General features: G+C 43.7%; 1 protein-coding gene across 3 annotated transcripts in view; it reads right to left on the reverse strand.

Moving 5' to 3' along the window:
- The window catches only part of pdgfd (platelet derived growth factor d), a 228,497-nt gene that overhangs the window by 74,612 nt on the left and 132,725 nt on the right, over positions 1–21,160 (reverse strand). For 2 of the 3 annotated variants that reach the window (XM_070892156.1, XM_070892155.1), the window contains exon 4: positions 11,503–11,562. The exons of the other annotated variant lie outside the window; for it this stretch is intronic. In XM_070892156.1, coding sequence (XP_070748257.1) covers positions 11,503–11,562 — 60 coding nt within the window. The remainder of the gene's footprint in view (positions 1–11,502; positions 11,563–21,160) is intronic. 3 annotated transcript variants of the gene reach the window in all.

Here is a 21,160-nt window from a genome sequence, read left to right on the forward strand (position 1 = left end):
ATAAGCCAGTTACACAGGGCAGCAACAACATGTCTGTGTTCTGCTAATTAGTACCAATATGTTTATTGGTAAATTGAGCAATTGGTCAATTAATGGCATCATCAGTGTATGGGCTAATCCTCAGTAATGAACCAGCACTGTTATTAAAATTCGTATGAAAAGCACAGTGCACTCAAGTAATGTATGTTCAAAAATAAGATGCCAAGAAAATTGTTCCAATATTTTGAGAATAGATTGATTGTGCTTATAGTGCCATTGATTTAATATGGTGACTCTGACTTGGTCAGTGAATTTAGTAGCAGATGGAAAGTGTACATAATTAATTTGCAGAGTTTTTGGGAGGTGGTTGGATTTTTTGTCCCAGTAGAATGGTGTAGAAAAAATCTGTATGAATATACAGTATCAGTGACTGCAGCAATTTAACTGTCGATTGTTTCTTTCCCTTTAAAAAACAATCATCAGTGTAGCCTTATAACTTAGCCAGGACTTGCTGGCTGCATGATGGTATCACTCATGTCATTTTTTGGGAGGGATAGGGGAGGGCGTTCCAACCAAAGCAGCAGTTTGAATCCTGTAATGATCTGTATGAAACATTGAGCGAGTATATGTACATTACTTCAAAGTAGGATTATTAATGCACAACAGCCACCTGGTATGAGAGATTCCCAGACATTTTGGTCAGCTTCCACACTTGACCTCACTCAATACTGGAAAGATTTCAGAATGATAGATGTTCAAAATAGTCTGCAATCTATTTCTATTTTGCACATGCGTTGAACTGATAATGCTTCAGTGAATCATGTAGTAAAACTGTCTTGTAAAAATCTACTTTACAAAGTGGATGAGATGAACAGCACTGACTTTGTCACACATGTCACAACAATTCAGTGCACGAATGGTGAAATACAGAGTTAAGATCAATAGCGCTTCTGCAGCTACATATAGATTATAGTCTAAAGGAGCTATGCAGTCTTGGATTTATATCTTAACCTTTTGTAAAGACATATGCATTGATAGTATAGCAGAATTAGAGGCCAGCTAAATTGAAATTAAATCATTGGCTGAGCTGAAGAAAAGTATTCATTCAAATCAATGCAAGTTCTCTACCTTCTTATGCATAACCAGAATAGCTTAAACTTTAATTATTTTTCTAAGCATCAGTTAAAGATTTTTTTTTAATTAACTGAAAAATGCACAGGTTATTCAACGTGTTCTGAAGTGCAATGTTTCGTAGAATAATCCTGCCTAGCTTTTTTACTACATTTGGTGCAACGTCATTCCTCTGGTGCATTCTATATTGGATTGTGCCCTATAAACACCAAGGGCTGAAATTCTGCCAAGGTGCCAGGATGCATGCATCTGCCAACTCCATCACAGACCAAACCAAAGATCACAGAGTCAGAGGGTGGACGCTTGCTTTTCATGGAAACGACATGCGCTCTTACCACTATGGTCGCATCTTGGGTGCCACCTGCCCCATGAGGCTAGGAATTAAACTACAGCTGAGCCTCTTTAGGGGGTATGCAGCCACCCACTTCCCCCCAAACAAAAATTATGACTTTCATCAGCCTTTTTATAAGGGGGACAAAAGCAATACAAAAATGGTCGGACATATTTTGGGTCTGTGCTCTCCTCCAGGTGAAGTTACCCGAGCAACATTTGGCAGCTAATCCTGTGCTGTGTCCCTCTGAGGGACGGGCATGTGGGAACAGTTCTGGATGTAAAGTCCTTACACAATACCACAAATCCACACGAGGCACATTCTATGGACAAGGTCACTCTGTGACCTGCACCTTTATTCACAGGACCAAGAAGTGATGACCCTGCGTGGGACCTCCCTTTATATACCTGGATGACCAGGTGAGGAGTGTCTCCCACAAGTTCACCCCTGTGGTCAATGTGTGCATTTCTCAAGTTATAATATACAATATTGAATGTTGTTACATGAAGGTTACATACATGACATCACCTCCCCCCACATCTTATTGGGATCACAGGTTAAGTCTTTCGGGTGGTCTGCGCTCCCTCGTGGAGCGCTGCAGTTGGGGCTCTGGCTGTTGAGCCTTGGCCTGCGTGTCTGTCCTCTGTGGTGATTCCGGCCTGTCCGGGCTGACCGCAGGGACTGTGCATGCTGCTGATTGTTCTTGTTGCTCGTTCACTGGCGGTGGTGTGAATGCTATCTCATGATCTTCCTCAGGTTCCTCAGTGTCCATGCTGAACCTTTTTTTTACTTGGTCCTGATGCTTACGGCATATCTGCCCATTGTTAAGTTTAACCACGATGACCCTATTCCCCTCTTTATCTATTACAGTACCTTCAAGCCATTTGGGCCCCAAAGCGTGATTGAGAACAAATACGGGGTCACCAATTTCTATACCTCTCCCCCTTGAATTACGGTCATGATACTCATGTTGGAACTGGCGCTTGCCTTCAACAATGTCGGACAAGACAGGATGAATGATGGACAGCCGAGTTTTGAGTGTACATTTTCATAAGGAGCTCCGCAGGCGGGACCCCCGTGAGCGAGTGCGGTCGGGACCTATAGGCCAGCAGGAGGCACGATAGGCGGCAATGAAGGGAGGGACCTTGAATCCTGAGCATGCCTTGTTTTATGATTTGGACCGCACGTTCCGCCTGGCCATTGGAGGCCGGCTTGAATGGTGCTGTCCTGACATGGTTGATGCCATTACCTGACATGAACTCCCGGAATTCGTAGCTAGTGAAACATGGGCCATTATCGCTAACAAGGATGTCTGGCAAATCGTGGGTCGCAAAGACCGTACGTAGACTCTCCACAGTGGTGGATGTCGTGCATGAATTCAAAATGATGCACTCGATCCATTTCTAGTACGCATCAACTACGATAGGAAACATTTTCCCCATGAACGGGCCCGCGTAGTCCACGTGAATGCGTGACCATGACCAGGGCCACGGGCTGAGTGGGGCCTCCCTGGGGACATTACCCAGCTGGACACACGTCCAGGTCTGAATCAATTCCCGGCCACCAAACTTGTGACCAGGCAATGGCCTTCATCAGTACAATGCCTGGGTGCTCGCTGTGGAGTTCCCTGATGAATGCTTCCCTGCCCCTCTGGGGCATGACTACCCGGCTGCCCCATAGTAGGCAGTTGGCTTGGATGGAGAGCTCATCCAACTGCCTGTGAAATGGTCTGACCTCCTCAGGGCATGCTCCGTGTGCTGGCACCCAATCCCCAGTCAGGACACATTTCTTAATCAAAGATAGGAGGGGATCTCTGTTGGTCCAGATTTTGATCTGGCGGGCTGTGATGGAGGAGCCTGCGCTATCAAAGGCATCAACAGCCATGACTATCTCGGCGCTTTGCTCCGCTGCCCCCTCAGTGGTGGCCAGTGGAAGCCTGCTGAGCGTGTCAGCGCAATTTTCAGTGCCCAGCCGGTGCCGGATGGTGTAGTCATACGCAGCCAGCGTGAGAGCCCATCACTGTATGCGAGCTGACGCATTGGCATTGACAGCCTTGCTGTCTGACAACAGGGATGTTAACGGCCTGTGGTCCATTTCTAATTCGAACCTCCTGCCAAAAAGGTACTGGTGCATCTTTTTCAGCCCATAGACACATGCGAGTGTTTCCTTCTCAACCATCCCATATCCATGTTCTGCTTGAGAGAGCGACCTGGAGGCATAAGCCACAGGTTGGAGTTGCCCCTCAGCATTGTACTGCTGCAACACGCACCCAACCCCATAGGACGATGCATCACATGTCAAAACCAATTTCTTACAGGGGTTGTACAGGGTCAACAAATTATTTGAACAGAGGAGGTTACGCGCCCGATTGAAAGCTCGTTCTTGACAGTCCCACCAAAACCAATCGCAACCCTTATGCAGGAGCACATGAAGCAGCTCCAACAATGTGCTTAAGTTCGGCAGAAAGTTCCCGAAATAGTTCAAGAGTCCCAGAAATGAACGCAACTCCGATGTGTTGCAGGGTCTGGGCGCTCGTCGAATCACCTCTGTTTTGGATTCGGTAGGCCAAATCCTGTCTGCAGCAACCCTCCTGCCCAGAAACTTGACTTCAGGAGCCAAAAACACACATTTCGGCTTCTTGAGTCGCAGGCCTACCCGGTCCAGTCGGCGTAGCACCTCTTCCAGGTTGTGGAGGTGTTCCTCGGTGTCCCGACCCATGATGAGGATATCGTCCTGGAATACGATTGTTCCAGGAATGGATTTGAGCTGGCTTTCCATGTTTCTTTGAAAGATCGCGGCCGCTGATCAAATGCCAAACGGGCACCTGTTGTAAACAAACAGTCCCTTGTGCGTGGTGATTGTGGTCAGTAGTTTGGATTCGTCGGCCAGTTCTTGGGTCATGTAGGCTGAAGTGAGGTCCAACTTGGTGAACAGCTTGCCGCCTGCCAGCGTGGCAAAAAGATCCTCCGCTCGCGGAAGCAGGTATTGGTCTTGTAGGGACACCCGGTTGATAGTGGCCTTGTAGTTGTCACAGATCCTGACCGAGCCATCCGCTTTTAGGACAGGAACAATGGGGCTCGATCAGTCGCTGAATTCAACGGGTGAGATGATGCTCTCTCTCAGCAAACGGTCCAATTCGCATTCAATTTTCTCCCGCATCACATACGGCACAGTTCTGGCTTTGTGGTGCACTGGTCTGGCGTCCGGGGTGATGCGAATCACTACTTTGGTACCTTTGAACATCCCGACGCCAGGTTGGAATAGCGACTCAAATTGCTGTAGGACCTGTGAGCATGAACTTCGCTCCACAGATGACACTGCATGCACATCCCCCCATTTCCAGTTCATCTCAGCTAACCAGCTCCTCCCCAACAGTGCGGGACCATTACCCGGGACAATCCAGAGCGGCAGCCGGTTCACTGATCCATTGTGTGTGACAGCCAACATTGCACTGCCTAGCACTGGAATGATTTATTTGGTGTATGTCTGTAATTGAGTCTCAATGCGTTCTAGTTTGGGTCTGCTGGCTTTGAGTGACCATAGCTTTTCGAATTGTTAAACGCTCATGAGTGACTGGCTGGCCCCCGTGTCCAGCTCCATGCGTACTGGGATGCCATTTAATAGGACCTTCATCATCATAGGTGGCGTTTTGGTATATGAGCTGTGAATGTTTGCTACATAAACCCGCTGAACTTCAGCGTCCATTGATTTGCCCCACGCGTCATCCTGCCTCGCAGACCCTTCTTCTGGTCCATCCGCCTTGTAAATTAGACTGGTCGCAGGCTTCCTGCACATTCTAGCTAAATGGCTAGTGAGGTTGCAATTTCTGCAGGCGAACTGTTGAAACTGCAAGTCCTAGCAGCATGTCTGCCCCCACATCTCCAGCATGAACTGAGATTCCCATTGTTGTGAACAAAAGAGCTGTTACCAGGCATTCCTTGCTGATTGTCTCTTTGACTGCTCTTGAGCACCCTGTTAGTGGGTGTCAATGGCCCCATCCCAGAATGCATTGTCCACTGGGATGGCGTAAATGTCCGTTCAGCCTGCCATTGTCTGTGTTGAAAACCTGTTCTGGGGTCTATTGTTGCTTGGGGTGTGTCGAACTGCCCTTGCCTGTCTGCGGGACTCTGAGTCGCGTTTATGATATTGACCCCCTGATCCCTCGCCACATTGGAGTCAGAGTTGCGCGCGTATATTATCTTGGTTTCCTCCTCCCCCGCCATAAAAGTCTGAGCCAGCAACGCCGCCGCTTCCAAGGTCAAGTCCTTGGTCTCGATTAACTTTCTGAAAATCCCGGTATAACTGATGCCCTCAATAAAGAAATCCCTTAACATCTCCCCGCTGCAGGCGTCTGTGAACTTAGAAGCTGGCCAAGCGCCAGAGGTCCATAACGAAGTCCGGTATGCTCTGTCCTTCCCGACGTCAGTGGGTATAAAATCTGTGTCGGGCCATGTGTATGCTGCTTGTCGGTTTGAGGTGCTCACTGATTAGCTTGTTGAGCTCTTCAAAGGTTTTGTCTGCCGGCTTCTCGGCTGCTAGCAGGTCTTTCATGAGCTTGTGGGAGACACTCCTCACCTGGTCATCCAGGTATATAAAGGGAGGTCCCACGCAGGGTCATCACTTCTTGGTCCTGTGAATAAAGGTGCGGGACACAGAATGACCTTGTCCATACAATGTGCCTCGTTTGAATTTGTGGTATTGTGTAAGGACTTTATTTGTGGTATTGGGAATCAACGACCCCATCTTAGATTCACAGCTGGTCAGTAGATGAGTCCTTCGCTTGTTGGACGCTGCATCTCCCAGCCAATCCTTCGTGACAAAACTCTGCTGAAGCCTCTCAATGAAATCGTCCCAGTTCTCACCAACACAGCACTCTGTGCTACCGGTGGCCATTCTCGTGGGTCGTTGATTCCCGTTTCTCGTCGTCACTGTAAAGTCCTTACACATTACCACAAATTCACACGAGGCACATTCTATGGACAAGGTCACTCTGTGTCCCGCACCTTTATTCACAGGACCAAGAAGTGATGACCCTGTGTGGGACCTCCCTTTATATACCTGGATGACCAGGTGAGGAGTGTCTCCCACAAGTTCACCCCCTATGGTCAAGATGTGCATTTCTCAAATATATACAGTATGCAGTGTTGTTACATGAAGGTTACATACATGACAGTGGAGGTTCTCCACTCCACTTTCTCTTAATGTTCTATCTTGCAGGAGTTGAATAGATGCTCTGCACCTTACAAAGCCTGTGTATAAAAATCTCCACTGAAGTGCTGGGACTCGGGTCCCAGCTTAATATCTGGCATGGTCCCGCTGAAATTGTAATGATGGTGTGCTGAAAGGAATGCAGATATTTTCTCCTAACATATTTATCTTATATATAACATGGCAAAACTGCTGTAGATAGCTATGAGCCTGCTTACAAAAAAAGACAAGGGTGCAAAAACTTGCTTTTATGTAACATTTTTCACATTAAAAAAAGCCCAAGAGAATATAAATTCCTCTTGGGCAGGAGTGTCAAATGGATGATAGCAAATTGGCAGCTTGATTTACACTTCATCCGATTTTCTTTTCCGTTGACTTCAAAAATGTTGCGTTAGAAATTGCGATCAGAGGCTTCCCGTGAGTGGATGCTTCCGAGCTGCAAAAATTCTGCAAACTTACTTGGTAGTCCTGGAGGCTTGGAGATTTGTGGGTCCAAGACCTCTCCGGGTACCTGTGGGTAGAGGCCCACATATCCCAGAGGCACATGCGGTTCACAAGCGCCCCTGGGATCATATGGGCCGGCCCAACCAATGAAAGAAGGGGAATTGCCATTCATAATTATGGTGATTCTGTGTGTACAGAATCACCATAAGTATGAATGGGAATACACCCAAAAACACACATTCATTTAAAATCAATTTTTTTAAAAATTCATATATTTAAAATTAATCTAAATGGCATTTAATTAAATATTTAAAACAAAAATTAGATTTTTTCACAAATAAATTTACACATTTAAAAGGGTCTAAGCTTAAATAAAGGAGACTACGAAGGTATGAGGGCAGAGTTGGCTAAAGTGGACTGGGAAAATAGATTATAGGATGGTTGATGAACAGTGGCAGACATTTAAGGAGCTGTTGCATAACTCGCAACAAAAATATATCCCAATGAGAAGGAAAGACTGGAAGAGAAGGGATAACCATCTGTGGCTAACAAAGGAACTAAGGGATGGTATCAAATTGAAAACAAGGGCATACAATGTGGCCAAGACTAGTGGGAGGCCAGAGGATTGGGAAACTTTTAAAAGCAGCAGAGAACGACTAAAAAAATAATAGAGATGGAAGATAGATTATGAAAATATACTAGCACAAAATATAAAAACAGACAGTAAGAGTTTCAATAGGTACATAAAAAGGAAAACAGTGGCTAAAGTAAATGTTGGTCCCCTAGAGGATGAGACTGGGGAATTAATAATGGAGAACAGGGAAATGGCAGAGACATTGAACAAATATTTTGTATCGGTCTTCATAGTAGAAGACACTAAAAACATCCCAATAGTGGATAATCAAGGGACTAAAGGGAGGGAGGAATTTAATACAATCACTATCACTAATGAAGTAGTACTCGGTAAAATAATGGGACTAAAGGCGGAAAGGACCCCTGGACCTGATGATTTACATCGTAGGGTCTTAAAAGAAGTGGCTGTAGAGATAGTGGATGCATTGGTTGCAATGTACCAAAATTCACTGGATTTTGGGGAGGTCCCAGTGAATTGGAAAACTGCAAAGTTAACGTCCCTATTTAAAAAAGGAGGCAGACAAAAAGCAGGAAACCTAACATCTGTCATTGGGAAAATGCTGGAGTCCATTATTAAGGAAGCAGTAGCTTCATCATCATAGGAAGTCCCTCGAAACGAGGATGACTTGCTTCCACACCAAAAAAAAGATGAGTTCACAGATGTTTTGATGAAGTCCATTATTAAGGAAGCAATAGCGGGACATTTGGAAATGCATACTTCAATCAAGCAGAGTCAGCATGGTTTTATGAAAGGAAAATCATGTTTAACAAATTTGCTGGAGTTCTTTGAGGATGTAACGAGAAGGGTGGATAAGGGGAACCAGTGGATGTGGTGTATTTGGATTTCCAGAAGGCATTCAATAAAGTGCCACATAAAAGGTTACTACACAAGATTAAAGTTCATGGGGTTGGGGGTAATATATTAGCATGGACAGAGGATTGGCTAACTAACAGAAAACAGACAGTAGGGATAAATGGGTCATTTTACGGCTGGGATCAGTGCTGGGTCCTCAACTATTTGCAATCTATATTAATGACTTGGATGAAGGGACCGAGTGTAATGTCGCCACGTTCGCTGATGATACAAAGATGGATGGGAAAGCAAATTGTGAGGAGGACACAAACAATCTGCAAAGACATTTAGATAGGCTTCGTGAGTGGGCAAAAATTTGGCAGATGGAGTATAATGTGAGAAAATGTGAGGTTATCCACTTGGCAGAAATAATAGAAAAGCAAATTACAATTTAAATGGAGAAAAATCGCGCAGTGTTGCAGTACAGAGGGACCTGGAGATCCTTGTCCATGAAACACAAAAATTTAGTGTGCAGGTACAGCAAGTAATCAGGAAGGCAAATGGAATGTTGGCCTTTATTGCAAGGGGAATGCAGTATAAAAGCAGAGAAGTCCCGCTACAACTGTACAGGGTATTGGTAAGGCCAATACTGTGGAGTACTGTGTTCAGCTTTGGTCTCTGTATTTAAGGAAGGATATACTTGTATTGGAGGCTGTTCAGAGAAGGTTCACTGGGTTGATTCCAGAGGTGAGGAGGTTGACTTATGAAGTTAGGTTGAGTAGGTTGTGCCTATACTCATTGGAGTTCAGAAGAATGAGAGGTGATCTTATCGAAACATATAAGATAATGAGGGGGCTCGACAAGGTGGATGCAGAGAGGATATTTCCACTCATAGGGGAAACTGAAACTAGGGGACATAGTCTTAGAATAAGGGGCCGCCCACTTAAAACAGAGATGAGCAAGAATTTCTTCTCTCAGAGGGTTGTAAATCTATGGAATTCTCTGCCCCAGAGAGCTGTGGAGGCTGGGTCATTGAATATATTTAAGGCGGAGATAGACAGATTTTTGTGTGATGAGGGAGTAAAGGGTTATGGGGAGTGGGCAGGGAAGTGAAGCTGAGTCCATGATCAGATCAGCTATGATCTTATTGACTGGCGGAGCAGGCTCGATGGGCCAAATGACCTACCCCTGTTCCTATTTCTTATGTTCTAAGAATAAACTTACCTTATTTCACAGGTTTTTAAATGTATAAATTATAGAAAAAAAATCTGTTTTTCTGTCCTTTAAAACCCGGAATTTGTGTGGCCCCTATGGGTGCGTGCGCACCTTGTATGCACCCGTATGGCCGCAAATTACAGCCCGTTATTTTTTGTGGATTTCTATTGATTTTGACCAAACTTTGCCAATTTCTACCAGCAGTCACTTGTTCACAGTTTTTACATGGATGTTGTTTATTATCAGCTCCCTGTCATGATTTACATGCAAATGATCCAAACCTGTGCTGTGCCTGCTGGAAGTAACATTATTGCAGAGGAACCAAGGATCTCGCATGCAGTCAGAGTTACTGCAAAAAAGCACCTGGTATTACAAATAATTTTTATTGCAGGTTTATTAATCTTGGTGTTTCTTCAGGATAATGGAGAGAATGCATCAGCTTTCCCTCATCACAATCACTATCTCTGCCACTAAACTGCTATATGATATAAAGCTGAATGCATTTATTTGATACTTTTTCACAAAGTTATATTGTATATTGGAACCTAAACCAAAAATTAAAATAAACAGATTAGCATGTTTAAGAATTCTGCAATATGTTAAAGAGAGGAGATTTACATTTCATTAGCAGCATTTAAGGTGCTCTTATCAGGCTTATTTGTCATTGTTATTGTGTTAGCCCAACTGCTGACTCGAATAGCCGCAGCATTATTAGATATGTCACTGTCACTATTACACAAGGCATATTTAATTTCCGTTATTTCTAAAGCAAATGAATCTAACTGGCTAATCTGGTAGTGTATTGACATGCCCCACCACAGAATGGCAACATTCTTCTTGATGCTGATTCTTAGCATGGTGAGTTGCAATCACAAGACTGCAGTCTGTAGGTGGTAAACACAAAGGCACTTCTGTAAAGGGGATGGAGGACAATTAAAGGATAAATTAACCTAGGCCTCTCTTGTACTCCATACCAAAAGATAGAGCAGGTTATCTGCCTATATTTTCAGACTGGGAATAATGCCTGGTAATAGGGAAGAACTAAAGAGGGAAAACAATCCTTTTATGAGGAGAGAGCATGAAGCAAAAATGTAAAATAAGATTAAAGACCTCTTGTTTACCTTTTGTAAATAATGTGTACATATATATATATATGTATATGCGTGTGTATATATATATATATATATATATATGTAGATACAGGCACAACTTTCAAAATCCAGAATCTTCGGGACTAAGTCCGTGTCAGTTTTGAGGTTTTTCCACATTTCAGACAAGAATATCAATAGTCTGAAATTCGGAATCCTCGACCGAATCTGTGCCGGGTTTTGAGCAGCGAGGTCCGAAATCCGTCAAAACCCAAAATCCGGCACGGATTCAGTTGAGGATTCTGGATTTCAGACAAGAATATCAATGGTCTGAAATCCAGAATCCTCGACTGAATCTGTGCCTCCTTATTCCTCCTACTAAACTGAACCACCCCACTGTTGGCTGCCTCAAAAATGTCCGGTTTTCGGACAATAATGCCGGATTCCGGGCGACTCCATCAGCTATGCGCAAAATGTCCGGTTTTTGGACAATTCCGGTTTTCGGAGTTACGGATTCGGGTCGTTGCACCTGTATGTATCTATATATATGTATGTATGTATATGTATGTATATGTACGTATATTTCTAACTGATTGATGGCCCTTCAAGAAATGTTATGTAATTTCTAGATTGTTAATTTGTTAAATGCTTTGTCATGGAACAGAGCTAAAATTACTTACCGAGACAGAACTTGTGACTGCCTCCCAGTTTGGTTTTGAGGGTTGTGGCTGTAAATCGTCCTGAAACAGAATGAAATAAATGTCTAGACTATTGATCACCTTCCTTGTTCATGTTATTAATATATCCTTGGAATGTGAAGTGTTCAATGCCACTGATTGGGAGGCTAACTAATAATACTGAATGCTAGTATGAAATTAATTTTTTGATATAGTATCCCTCTAATGCAATGATTTGCTATAATAGTTGTGGCTTTCTGTAGCATAAAAGAAAATTGCATGATATTACTCAAGCATGCAATGAAATCAATTTGTAAAGAAAGGACATCTTTCTTCAACACTTTGAAACCTTTTTGAAATGTGATGCTTTCAATTTTCTGGTTGACAGTTGATTTTCTGCTTTTGCTGTGGGGCTCAATATATACATCATGTCAAAACTCTCCATATTAGCAGTCTAGAATGTTGTAAAATGAATGTTTTAAAGGCTTTTTATGAAGTGGGCTTTGAAAGGACTCATTGCCAATAAATGTCACAGTCTGTACACGTGTGGATCATTATGCCTAATTGAGACTGATAATAAATACAAAGTCTCAGCTTCATGGAAGGATTTCACAGTATTCACAGTATTCATTTGTATTGACAGTGATGTTGGTTAACTTTCAGGGGAAGAAACAGAATCGTATTTGGGCCTAGAATCTAGATTGAGTGAATATTGCAATTTCAAAACACACCTCCGAACGATTGGCGTCTCTCACACAACTTCTCCCCCACAGCTGGTCCTTTAATATCCAAACATTTCATGTTTTTTTTTCCTTTTAAATGCCTCGCTCCACACCGTAGCTTAAGTTAATATTCAGTGTATATAGCTTTGCAATGTCCAGACCCTTATTCAAAAGTGCAATTCCTGTACAACAAGATTTTCTCAGAACATGTCCAGGACTACACCAAGAAATGGCACACTATGCTGGAAGAAGCCACAGCAAATGGGTTTGTATTACTGATCGTCCATGTGCTCAACTATTCTACTCAGCTGCACCCAGTCACTCTGGGATGCTGTTGCACATCACCGAGTGGCTGGTTTTGAGTACCAATGATGAAAGACTAGGAGCAAGTTGCTGGGAGTAGTGTATGATGTTGAAGACCCAATGGGTGAAACGTGGAGATAATAACTTAAAATCAGTATTACCACTACAGAAGTGGAAAAGTGTCAGCAAACAGGATTTAATAGGACGTCGATCCGAAACGTTAACTCTGTTTTTCTCTCCACAAACGCTGCCTGACCCACTGAGATTTCCAGCATTCTCTGTTTTTATTTCAGATTCTAGCAGCCGCAGTATTTTGCTTTCGGATTTAATAGGATGTCTACTTATGAATGGGTGAGAGGAGCTTGATGGAAACCTTTTCTTCCCTAACTACAGTCAGTGTGGGAGGCTGCCCATTATTGCTTCTTTGAGGTACAGTCTGCCTTAGTAGTGAACAATCATAGGGCTAAAAATTGAATAGGTTAGCGCTACCCACGAGGGGCGTTAAAGGATTAGCGACGACGAGCAGCAATATTAGGGCCACTTGCCAACTTGATTGGGGTTTAGTGACGGTGCTAATGATTAGCGCCAGACAATGTTGAGCCAGTTTGTAATGCCCCGGTAGATCCACGGAAGCCAACTTCAATTTTTTCGCCAGCCTTAGCGCCCATTGCTAATCTCGCCAGTAAAAGCTGGCGTGCAGAGCTGTCCTGGGGCACTAATGGAAGGGATTAGTGAATCAGGTAAGTTTTAGTGATTTTACTTAATTTTATTTTGTATGATCTAACTTTATTTGGGGTGCTTGATGTTTGAAATATGTGATTTGTAATTTATTTCAATTTTTTTTCTTTTCCAGCGATGCTACTCTTAGAGTGCTATGTCGCTGGCTTTTTAGCACCAAAATTGAGTAGTACTACTGGCTTAGCACCCTAAGAGAAGTGTAGAATGCTTCCTTTAGTGCTCCACTCCATTCTTAGGGTACTCACAATCAATTTTTCTACCGCTGGTGCTAAAAAACCTCTGCTCTAAAATTAGCGTCCCACCGATATTAGCGCCTTAAGAGCTCATTTATTTAATTTTTTCCTCCAAGGTGTTTAAAATGATAAAGGGATTTGATAGGGCAGATACAGAGAAACTATTTCCTCTGGAAGGGAAATCCAGAACAAGAGGGTATAATCTTTAAAATTAGAGCTGGCCATTTAGGAGTGAAACCAGGGAGTCGGTTTTGCATACAACTTGTTGTGGAAATCTGGAGTTTGCTCCCCCAAAAGGCTGTGGATTCTGGGTCAATTGAGATTATCAAGATCTGAGATAAATAGCTTTTTGTTGGGTAAAGATATCAAGGGATATGGAACAAAAGCAGGTAAATGGAGTTGAGGTACAGTTCAGCCATGATCTACTTGAATGGTGGAATGGATTGAAGAGGCTGAATGGCTTACTCTAGTTGCTGTGTTCCTATGACTACACTCTCCAATCCTCCCAGAAGCTCAGATCTCCCTCCCTAGTACTCTCACATCCTGGCCCACCATTGTCTTATCATGGTTCCAGACCTCAACATCACAGTAGTCTCACACCTTACAATCTTCCTTCTATTTCTCCCAAATACTGAGTCACCACTCCCAGACATTGACACTCACTCTTATATCCCATGACCCCTGTCCAATATTTCCTAACCCCAAACTCCCCAATACTGCCAGACCTTGTGATGCCCATCTCAGTGGTCCTAGGCCCATCCAGCACTGCCACACCCCAGGAATCCCTCCTAGTATTCACCACTGTGACACTCCAACGACGTGCTTCAACTACTGCCACACCCCCACAATACCACGCCCAGTGCTCCAACAGCCATATTTGCTTCCACTAGTCCCGCACCCAGAAATGATCCTCCCCACTATGTCCCCTATCCAAATACTCCTCCACCCCAAGGCCACCCCTTCATTCCTTTTCAACTTCCCACACACCAATCCCAGCATTCAGGGAGCCAAGTATCTTCCTCCCAGTGCTCCCAAACATAAGGACCACTCCATTCTAACACTCCCAGAACCCAACACTCCTCCCACACCCCACTACTCTCCTCCTAGTACTCCCACATCCCAGATTGCACTCTCAATGCTACCAAACTATACAGACCCAGTGGAGTCAGGAGACAAGTAGCAGAATGGATGGAAAGCTGGCTATAATACAAAAAACAGAGTAGGGGTTAAGGGCAGTTAGTCAGACTGGCAAAAAATGGGAAGTGGTGTTCCACAAGGATCGGTGCTGGGACCGCTGTTGTTCATCATTTGCATAAACGATTTGTACTCAGGAATCGGAAGTACAATTTCAAAATTTGCAGACAACTCCAAATTTGGGGGTATAATTAATACTGTGGAGAACTGTGATAAAATATAATAAGGCATTATTAAACTTGTGTGTAGTTGGCAAACTAATTTCAATATAGATAAGTATGAGTGGTACATTTTGGTAGGAAGAGAAATGAGTCCACAAGATTAAATAGGGTAAAGGAGCTATGCAATCTAGGAGTACAGATATACAAATCACTAAAAATAGCGATACAGGTTAATAAGGCCATTAAAAAAGCAAATGTAAAGCACTGGAGTTTATTTCTAGAGAGATAGAATTGAAAAGCAGAGAAGTTATGTTAAATTTGTATAGAACCTTTGTTAGACCACACTTGGCATACTGTGCACAGTTCTGATCTCCATATTATCAAAAGGATATAGAGGAACTGAAGAAGGCACAAAGAAGATTTACAAGCATGATACCAGAACTGAGAGGTTGTACCTAACAGGAAAGATTGAACAAATTTGGGCTCTTTTCACTAGAAAAGAGAAGGCTGAAGGGTGACCTGATAGAAGTCTTTAAGGTTATGAAAGGGTTTGATAGGTTAGATTTAGAGAAAATATTTCCACTTCTTGACCTCGCCATGGTCACTAAATTGTCAGACTGCTTGTCCGAATCTAGTACTGGATAAGCAGAAATTTTCTCTAATTAAATATTGGGAAGATGTCTTTGGTCCCCGGCACAAACTGCATTCCCTGGCCACCGCCTCCATCCCTCTCCCTGGCATTTGTTTGAGGCTGAACTAGATTGTTTTCAACCCAGGTGTCATATTTGACCCTGAAGTGAGCTTTCAGCCACATATCCGCAGCATAACTAAAACTGCCTATTTCCACTTCCGTAATATTGTCCATCGCCACACCAGCCTCAGCTCATCTGCTGCTGAAACCCTCATCCATGCCTTTGTCATCCTCTAGACTCGACTACTCCAATGCACACCTGGCCGGCCTCCCACATTCTACTCTACGTAAACTTGGTCATCCAAAACTCGGCAGCCTGTGACCTAACTCACAGCAAGTCCTACTCACCCATCACCCCTGTGCTCACTGACCTACATTGGCTTCCAATTAAGCAACGCCTCGATTTCAAAATTTTCATCCTTGTTTACAAATCCCTCCATGGCCACACCCCTCCCTATCTCTGTAATCTCCTTCAGCCTCACAACCACCGCCGCTCCCCCCCCCGCCCCCGAGATATCTGCGCTCCTCAAATTCTGCCCACGTGAGCATCCCTGATTATAACTGTTCAACCATCAGTGGCCATGCCTTTAGCTGCCTGGGCCCTAAGCTCTAGAGCTCCCTCCATAAACCTCTCCGCCTCGCTACTGCTCTTTCCTCCTTTAAGACGCTTCTTATAACCTACCTCTTTGACCAAGCTTTTGGTCATCTGCTGTAATTTCTTCTTATGTGGCTTGGTGTCAGATTTATTTGTTTTGTCCTATAACACTCCTGTGAAGTGCCTTGGGACATTTTACTATGTTAATCATGATCATCATCATCATAGGCAGTCCTTTGGAATCGAGGAAGACTTGCTTCCACTCCTGAAGTGAGTTCTTAGATGGCTGAACAGTCCAATACGAGAGCCACAGACTCTGTCACAGGTGAGACAGATAGTCGTTGAGGGAAGAGATGGGTGGGACTGGTTTACCGCATGCTCTTTCCGCTGCCTGTGCTTGATTTCTGCATGCTCTCAGCATTGAGACTCAAAGTGCTCAACGCCCTCCCGGATGCACTTTCTCCACTTAGGGTGATCTTTGGCCAGAGACTCCCAGGTGTCAGTGGTGATGTCACACTTTATCAGGGAGGCTTTGAGGGTGTCCTTGTAACATTTCTGCTGCCCAAGGAGCTCCGCATAGAGTCTCTTTGGGAGTCTCATGTCTGGCATGCGAACTATGTGGCCTGCCCAGTGAAGCTGATCGAGTGTGGTCAGTGCTTCAATGCTGGGGGATGTTGGCCTGGACGAGGACACTGATGTTGGTGCGCATGTCCTCCCAGGGGATTTGCAGGATCTTGTGGAGACATCGTTGGTGATATATCTCCAGTGACTTGAGGTGTCTTCTGTATATTGTCCATGCCTCTGAGCCATATAGGAGGTCGGTTATTACTACAGCCCTGTAGACCATGAGCTTGGTGGTAGATTTGAGGGCTTGGTCTTCGAACACTCTTTTTCTCAGGCAGCCGAAGGCTGCACTGGCGCACTGGAGGCGATGTTGAATCTCCGCATCAATGTCTGCCTTTGTTGATAAGAGGCTCCCGAGGTATGGGAAATGGTTCACGTTGTCGAGGACCGCGCCGTGGATCGTTACAACTGAGGGCAGTGCTGTGCGGCGAAGACAGGTGGAGGAACTTTGTCTTACGGACGATTAGCGTAAAGCTTTCGTATGCCTCAATAAATACGCTGGAGTTCAGCCTCACAAGATGCGCAGAAGCACACGTCGTCCGCGTACTGTAGCTCGACGACAGAGGTTGGGGTGACCTGGCCTGGAGGCAGCATAGGTTAAACAGCTTTTGTAGTTTAGCTCCACTTCAGCAGGTAGCTTGTTGACTGCGAGGTGGAGCATGGCAGTGAGGAAGATTGAGAAGAGGGTTGGAGCGATGACGCAGCCCTGTTTGACCCAGGTCCGGATGTGGATTGGGTCTGTAATTGATTCGTTGGTAAGGATCACGGCTTGCAAGTCGTCGTGGAGCAGGCAAAGGATGTTGACAAACTTTTGGGGGCATCCGAAACGGAGGAGGATGCTCCATAGACCCTCGCGGTTGACAGTGTCAAAGGCCTTTGTAAGGTCAAAAAAGGCCATGTATAAGGGCTGGTGCTGCTCCCTGCATTTTTCCTGCAGCTGTCGTGCTGCAAAGATCATGTCCATTGTGCCCCATAGGGGACAAAATCCGAACTGTGACTCCGGGAGGAGCTTCTCGGCCACAGAGAGAAGAAGGTTGAGGAGAACTCTAGCGAAAACTTTCCCAGTGGTTGATAGCAGGGAGATTCCCTTGTAATTGCTGCAGTTGGACTTGTCCTCTTTTTTAAAGATGGTTGTAATATCTTCAAGAGAGCACACAGCACACAACCTGTAAGATGGCTGCAGGTTCCGGAATCTTCTGACCTGCTGGTCAGGTGACCTGCTCTTTATTAAACAGCACTAGCTGCAGTAACACAGGCATTCACAGTGTGGAGTTACAGACATTACACTTCTCCCTCCTTAATGAAGAGTTATTATAACAATCATCATGCATTACTTGTATGGTTATATATAACAAAGGATATGAACTTATTTTGCCATATTTATAACTCAAGCTTAACCACTTGTTTTCTATTTCGAAGAAGATACCTTCGCTCTCAATCAGAACATTCCAAACGTGGTGTTGAATTTAAACTCATTCGCGGCTCATCCTGAGGGAAGTTTTTCTCCAAGGGATGCCCTTGAATTCCATTGGAACTTTCACTAACTTCAGACTGTTTGTTTTTCTGACTCGGATTCAGACTTAAATTCTGACTTTCTCTTGGATTTGTTTCCAGTACACTGGATGTAGGATATGCTACTGGTGTATCAAAACTATCTGATGAGTCAGAAATAATTGAATCACTCCCACCTTCAACTACATCCATGTCTGTGGGTAAAATATGATCAATGTCAACAAACCTAACCTGTCCATTATCAAACATCTCGATCAAATATGTGCGAGGACCACATATCTTCACCACTCTTCCTAGTAACCACTTTAACCATTTATGGTGATGGTTCTTCACTCTCACCTTCTAATTTAATTTCACATTTCTCTCTTTTACTCTACCTCTATCATGATTCTCTTTCTGTCTTAATTGTGTCTCTTCTATGGACTGTGCCAAGTTTGGTTTTAACGAGTATCTGGTTCGTGGTTGTCGTTTGAGAAACAATTTTGCTGGTGTTCTACCAGTGGTTGTGTGAGGAGTATTACGATACGTTATTAGAAAATTAGCCAATTGGTGGTCCAAAGACTACTGTCATTTCTCTGGATTTGAATCCAACATTTGTTTGATGAGGGCATGTTTTACAAATTGTACAGTGCGCTCTGCTGCACCATTCGAAGCAGGGTGGTACAGTGGAACCTTGACATATTTCACACCATTTTTGCTCGTGAACTGTGCAAATTCTTCTGAACTAAATTGTGGTCCATTATCTGAAACAATTTCTTCTGGGAGGCCAAATGAAGAAAATAATCTTTTCAAAATGTCTAATGTTTTACTTCTTGTTATTTTCCACATTGGAAACATCTCGATCCACTTCAAATGGCTATCAATCACATTGAACAATTGATGTCCTTCTATCTCAGCAAAATCGATATGTAGCCTTTGCCACACCCTGGGAGGCTATTTCCATGGCTGTAATGGTACTGATGGTGGTTGCTTGCTTACCGATTGACATGTCATACACTAACTGACGATGTACTCTATATCTTTATCAAGACCTGGCCACCATAAGTATGCGTACAAAACTCTTGGTCAAGCACATTCCCAGGTGCTGGTCATGGAGGTCTCCTAATAATTTAGACCTGAATTTATTTGTTATACCCACTCTTGCACCCCACATGATACAATCTTTATCTACTGATAATTCATTCCTACGAATGAAGAATGGATGAATATCTTTGTCTGTTACCTGGTTTGGCCATCCATTTGTAATATAATCATACACCTTTGACATAACTGGGTCATGCTTGGTTGCCCTCCCAATCTCTTCAGCTGTGACTGGCAGTTCATCGATGTATGAAAAAGAGAACACCTCTTCCCTATCGGGTGTAACTTATGATGGGGAAGGCAATCTAGACATAGCATCAGCATTACTGTGATCAGTTGATCATCTGTATTCAATATCATATGTATATGCTGACAAAATCAAAGCTCATCTCTGCATTCGGGCTGCAGCTAATGTTGGAATTGGGAACTTTGGATGAAGGATTGCTATCAGGGACTTATGGTCCGTAATGAGAGTAAACTTCCGACTATACAAATATGGAACTTCTTGACCCCAAAAATTAATGCCAAAGCTTCCCTTTCGATTTGCGCATAATTACATTCACTGGCACTGGGATTGAGTGAAGCAAAAGCAATTGGTCTCTCCTCCTCGCTACGTAATACATGAGAGATTACTGCACCAACTCCATATGGAGAGGCATCACATGCTAGCTTGATTTCGTGAGATACATCATAGTGAACTAACATGGTGCTCTCTACCAAGTTGCTTTTACACTCCTTGAATGCTCTATTGTATTCTTTTGACCACTTCCAATGGACCTGTTTTTTCAATAGGTCATTCAGCAGATGTAATACTGCAGCCAAATTTGGTAGGAACTGCCCATAATAGTTCAAAAGACCCAAAAATTATTGAAGTTCAGTGACATTCTTGGGAGTGGGTGCATTTCTGATTGCATCCAGTTTTTCTTTGGTTGGATGTAAACCATCTTTGTCTACTCTGTACCCTAAATACTCCACTGAGTTTTTAAGTAACTCATACTTGTGAGCAGACCCTCATACTCTGTGCTTCTCTAGCCATTTGAGGACTTCATTCAATATGTTATTATGAATTTGCCTATTTGGTGCTGAAATTAGTATGTCATCTAAATAACATACTACCCCTTCAATACCTTGCAAAATCTGGTTCATTACCCCATGGAATATGGCAGGGATGGAAGACACTCCAAATGGTAGCCTATTAAATTGATATAGGCCTAGGTGGGTATTTATAGTCAAGCATGATTTGGACTCCTCATATAGCTCAAGCTGTAAGTAGGCATTCCTCAGATCCAACTTTGAGAAAATCTGACCACCTGTCAGTGTTGTGAATAAATCTTCTATATTTGGCCATGTATTGGGGACATTACCCTCTGGAACCTGGTTTACGGTTAGTTTATAATCACCACACAATCTTACCTTACCATCGGACTTAGGTACAACAACAATGGGTGTAGCCCAATTACATCGATCTATCTTACAAATAATGTTCTCAGTCTCTAGTCTTCTGAGTTCTTGCTCAACTTTCTCCTTGAGTGCATATGGTACGGGATGTGGCTTGCAGTAACCCGATCTAAAGTCCTCTGTACCCTGACACTCGCCTTGAAGCCTTGGATCGGACTGCCCATTTCGCAGAAAACCTTCAGATAATTCTTGATGACATCATCCTTTGACACAAATCTCGTTTCAACACGAAAAAAGTCACTCCAATCCAGCTTCAGTGATCCCAACCCATTTCTTCTTAGTAAGGCAGACTTGTCTCCTGCCACTACTATTAGAGGCAAGCTCTGAACTTGATCTTTGTATTTCACCGG

Source organism: Pristiophorus japonicus, chromosome 10, assembly GCF_044704955.1.
Source record: "Pristiophorus japonicus isolate sPriJap1 chromosome 10, sPriJap1.hap1, whole genome shotgun sequence".
NCBI lineage: Eukaryota > Metazoa > Chordata > Chondrichthyes > Pristiophoridae > Pristiophorus > Pristiophorus japonicus.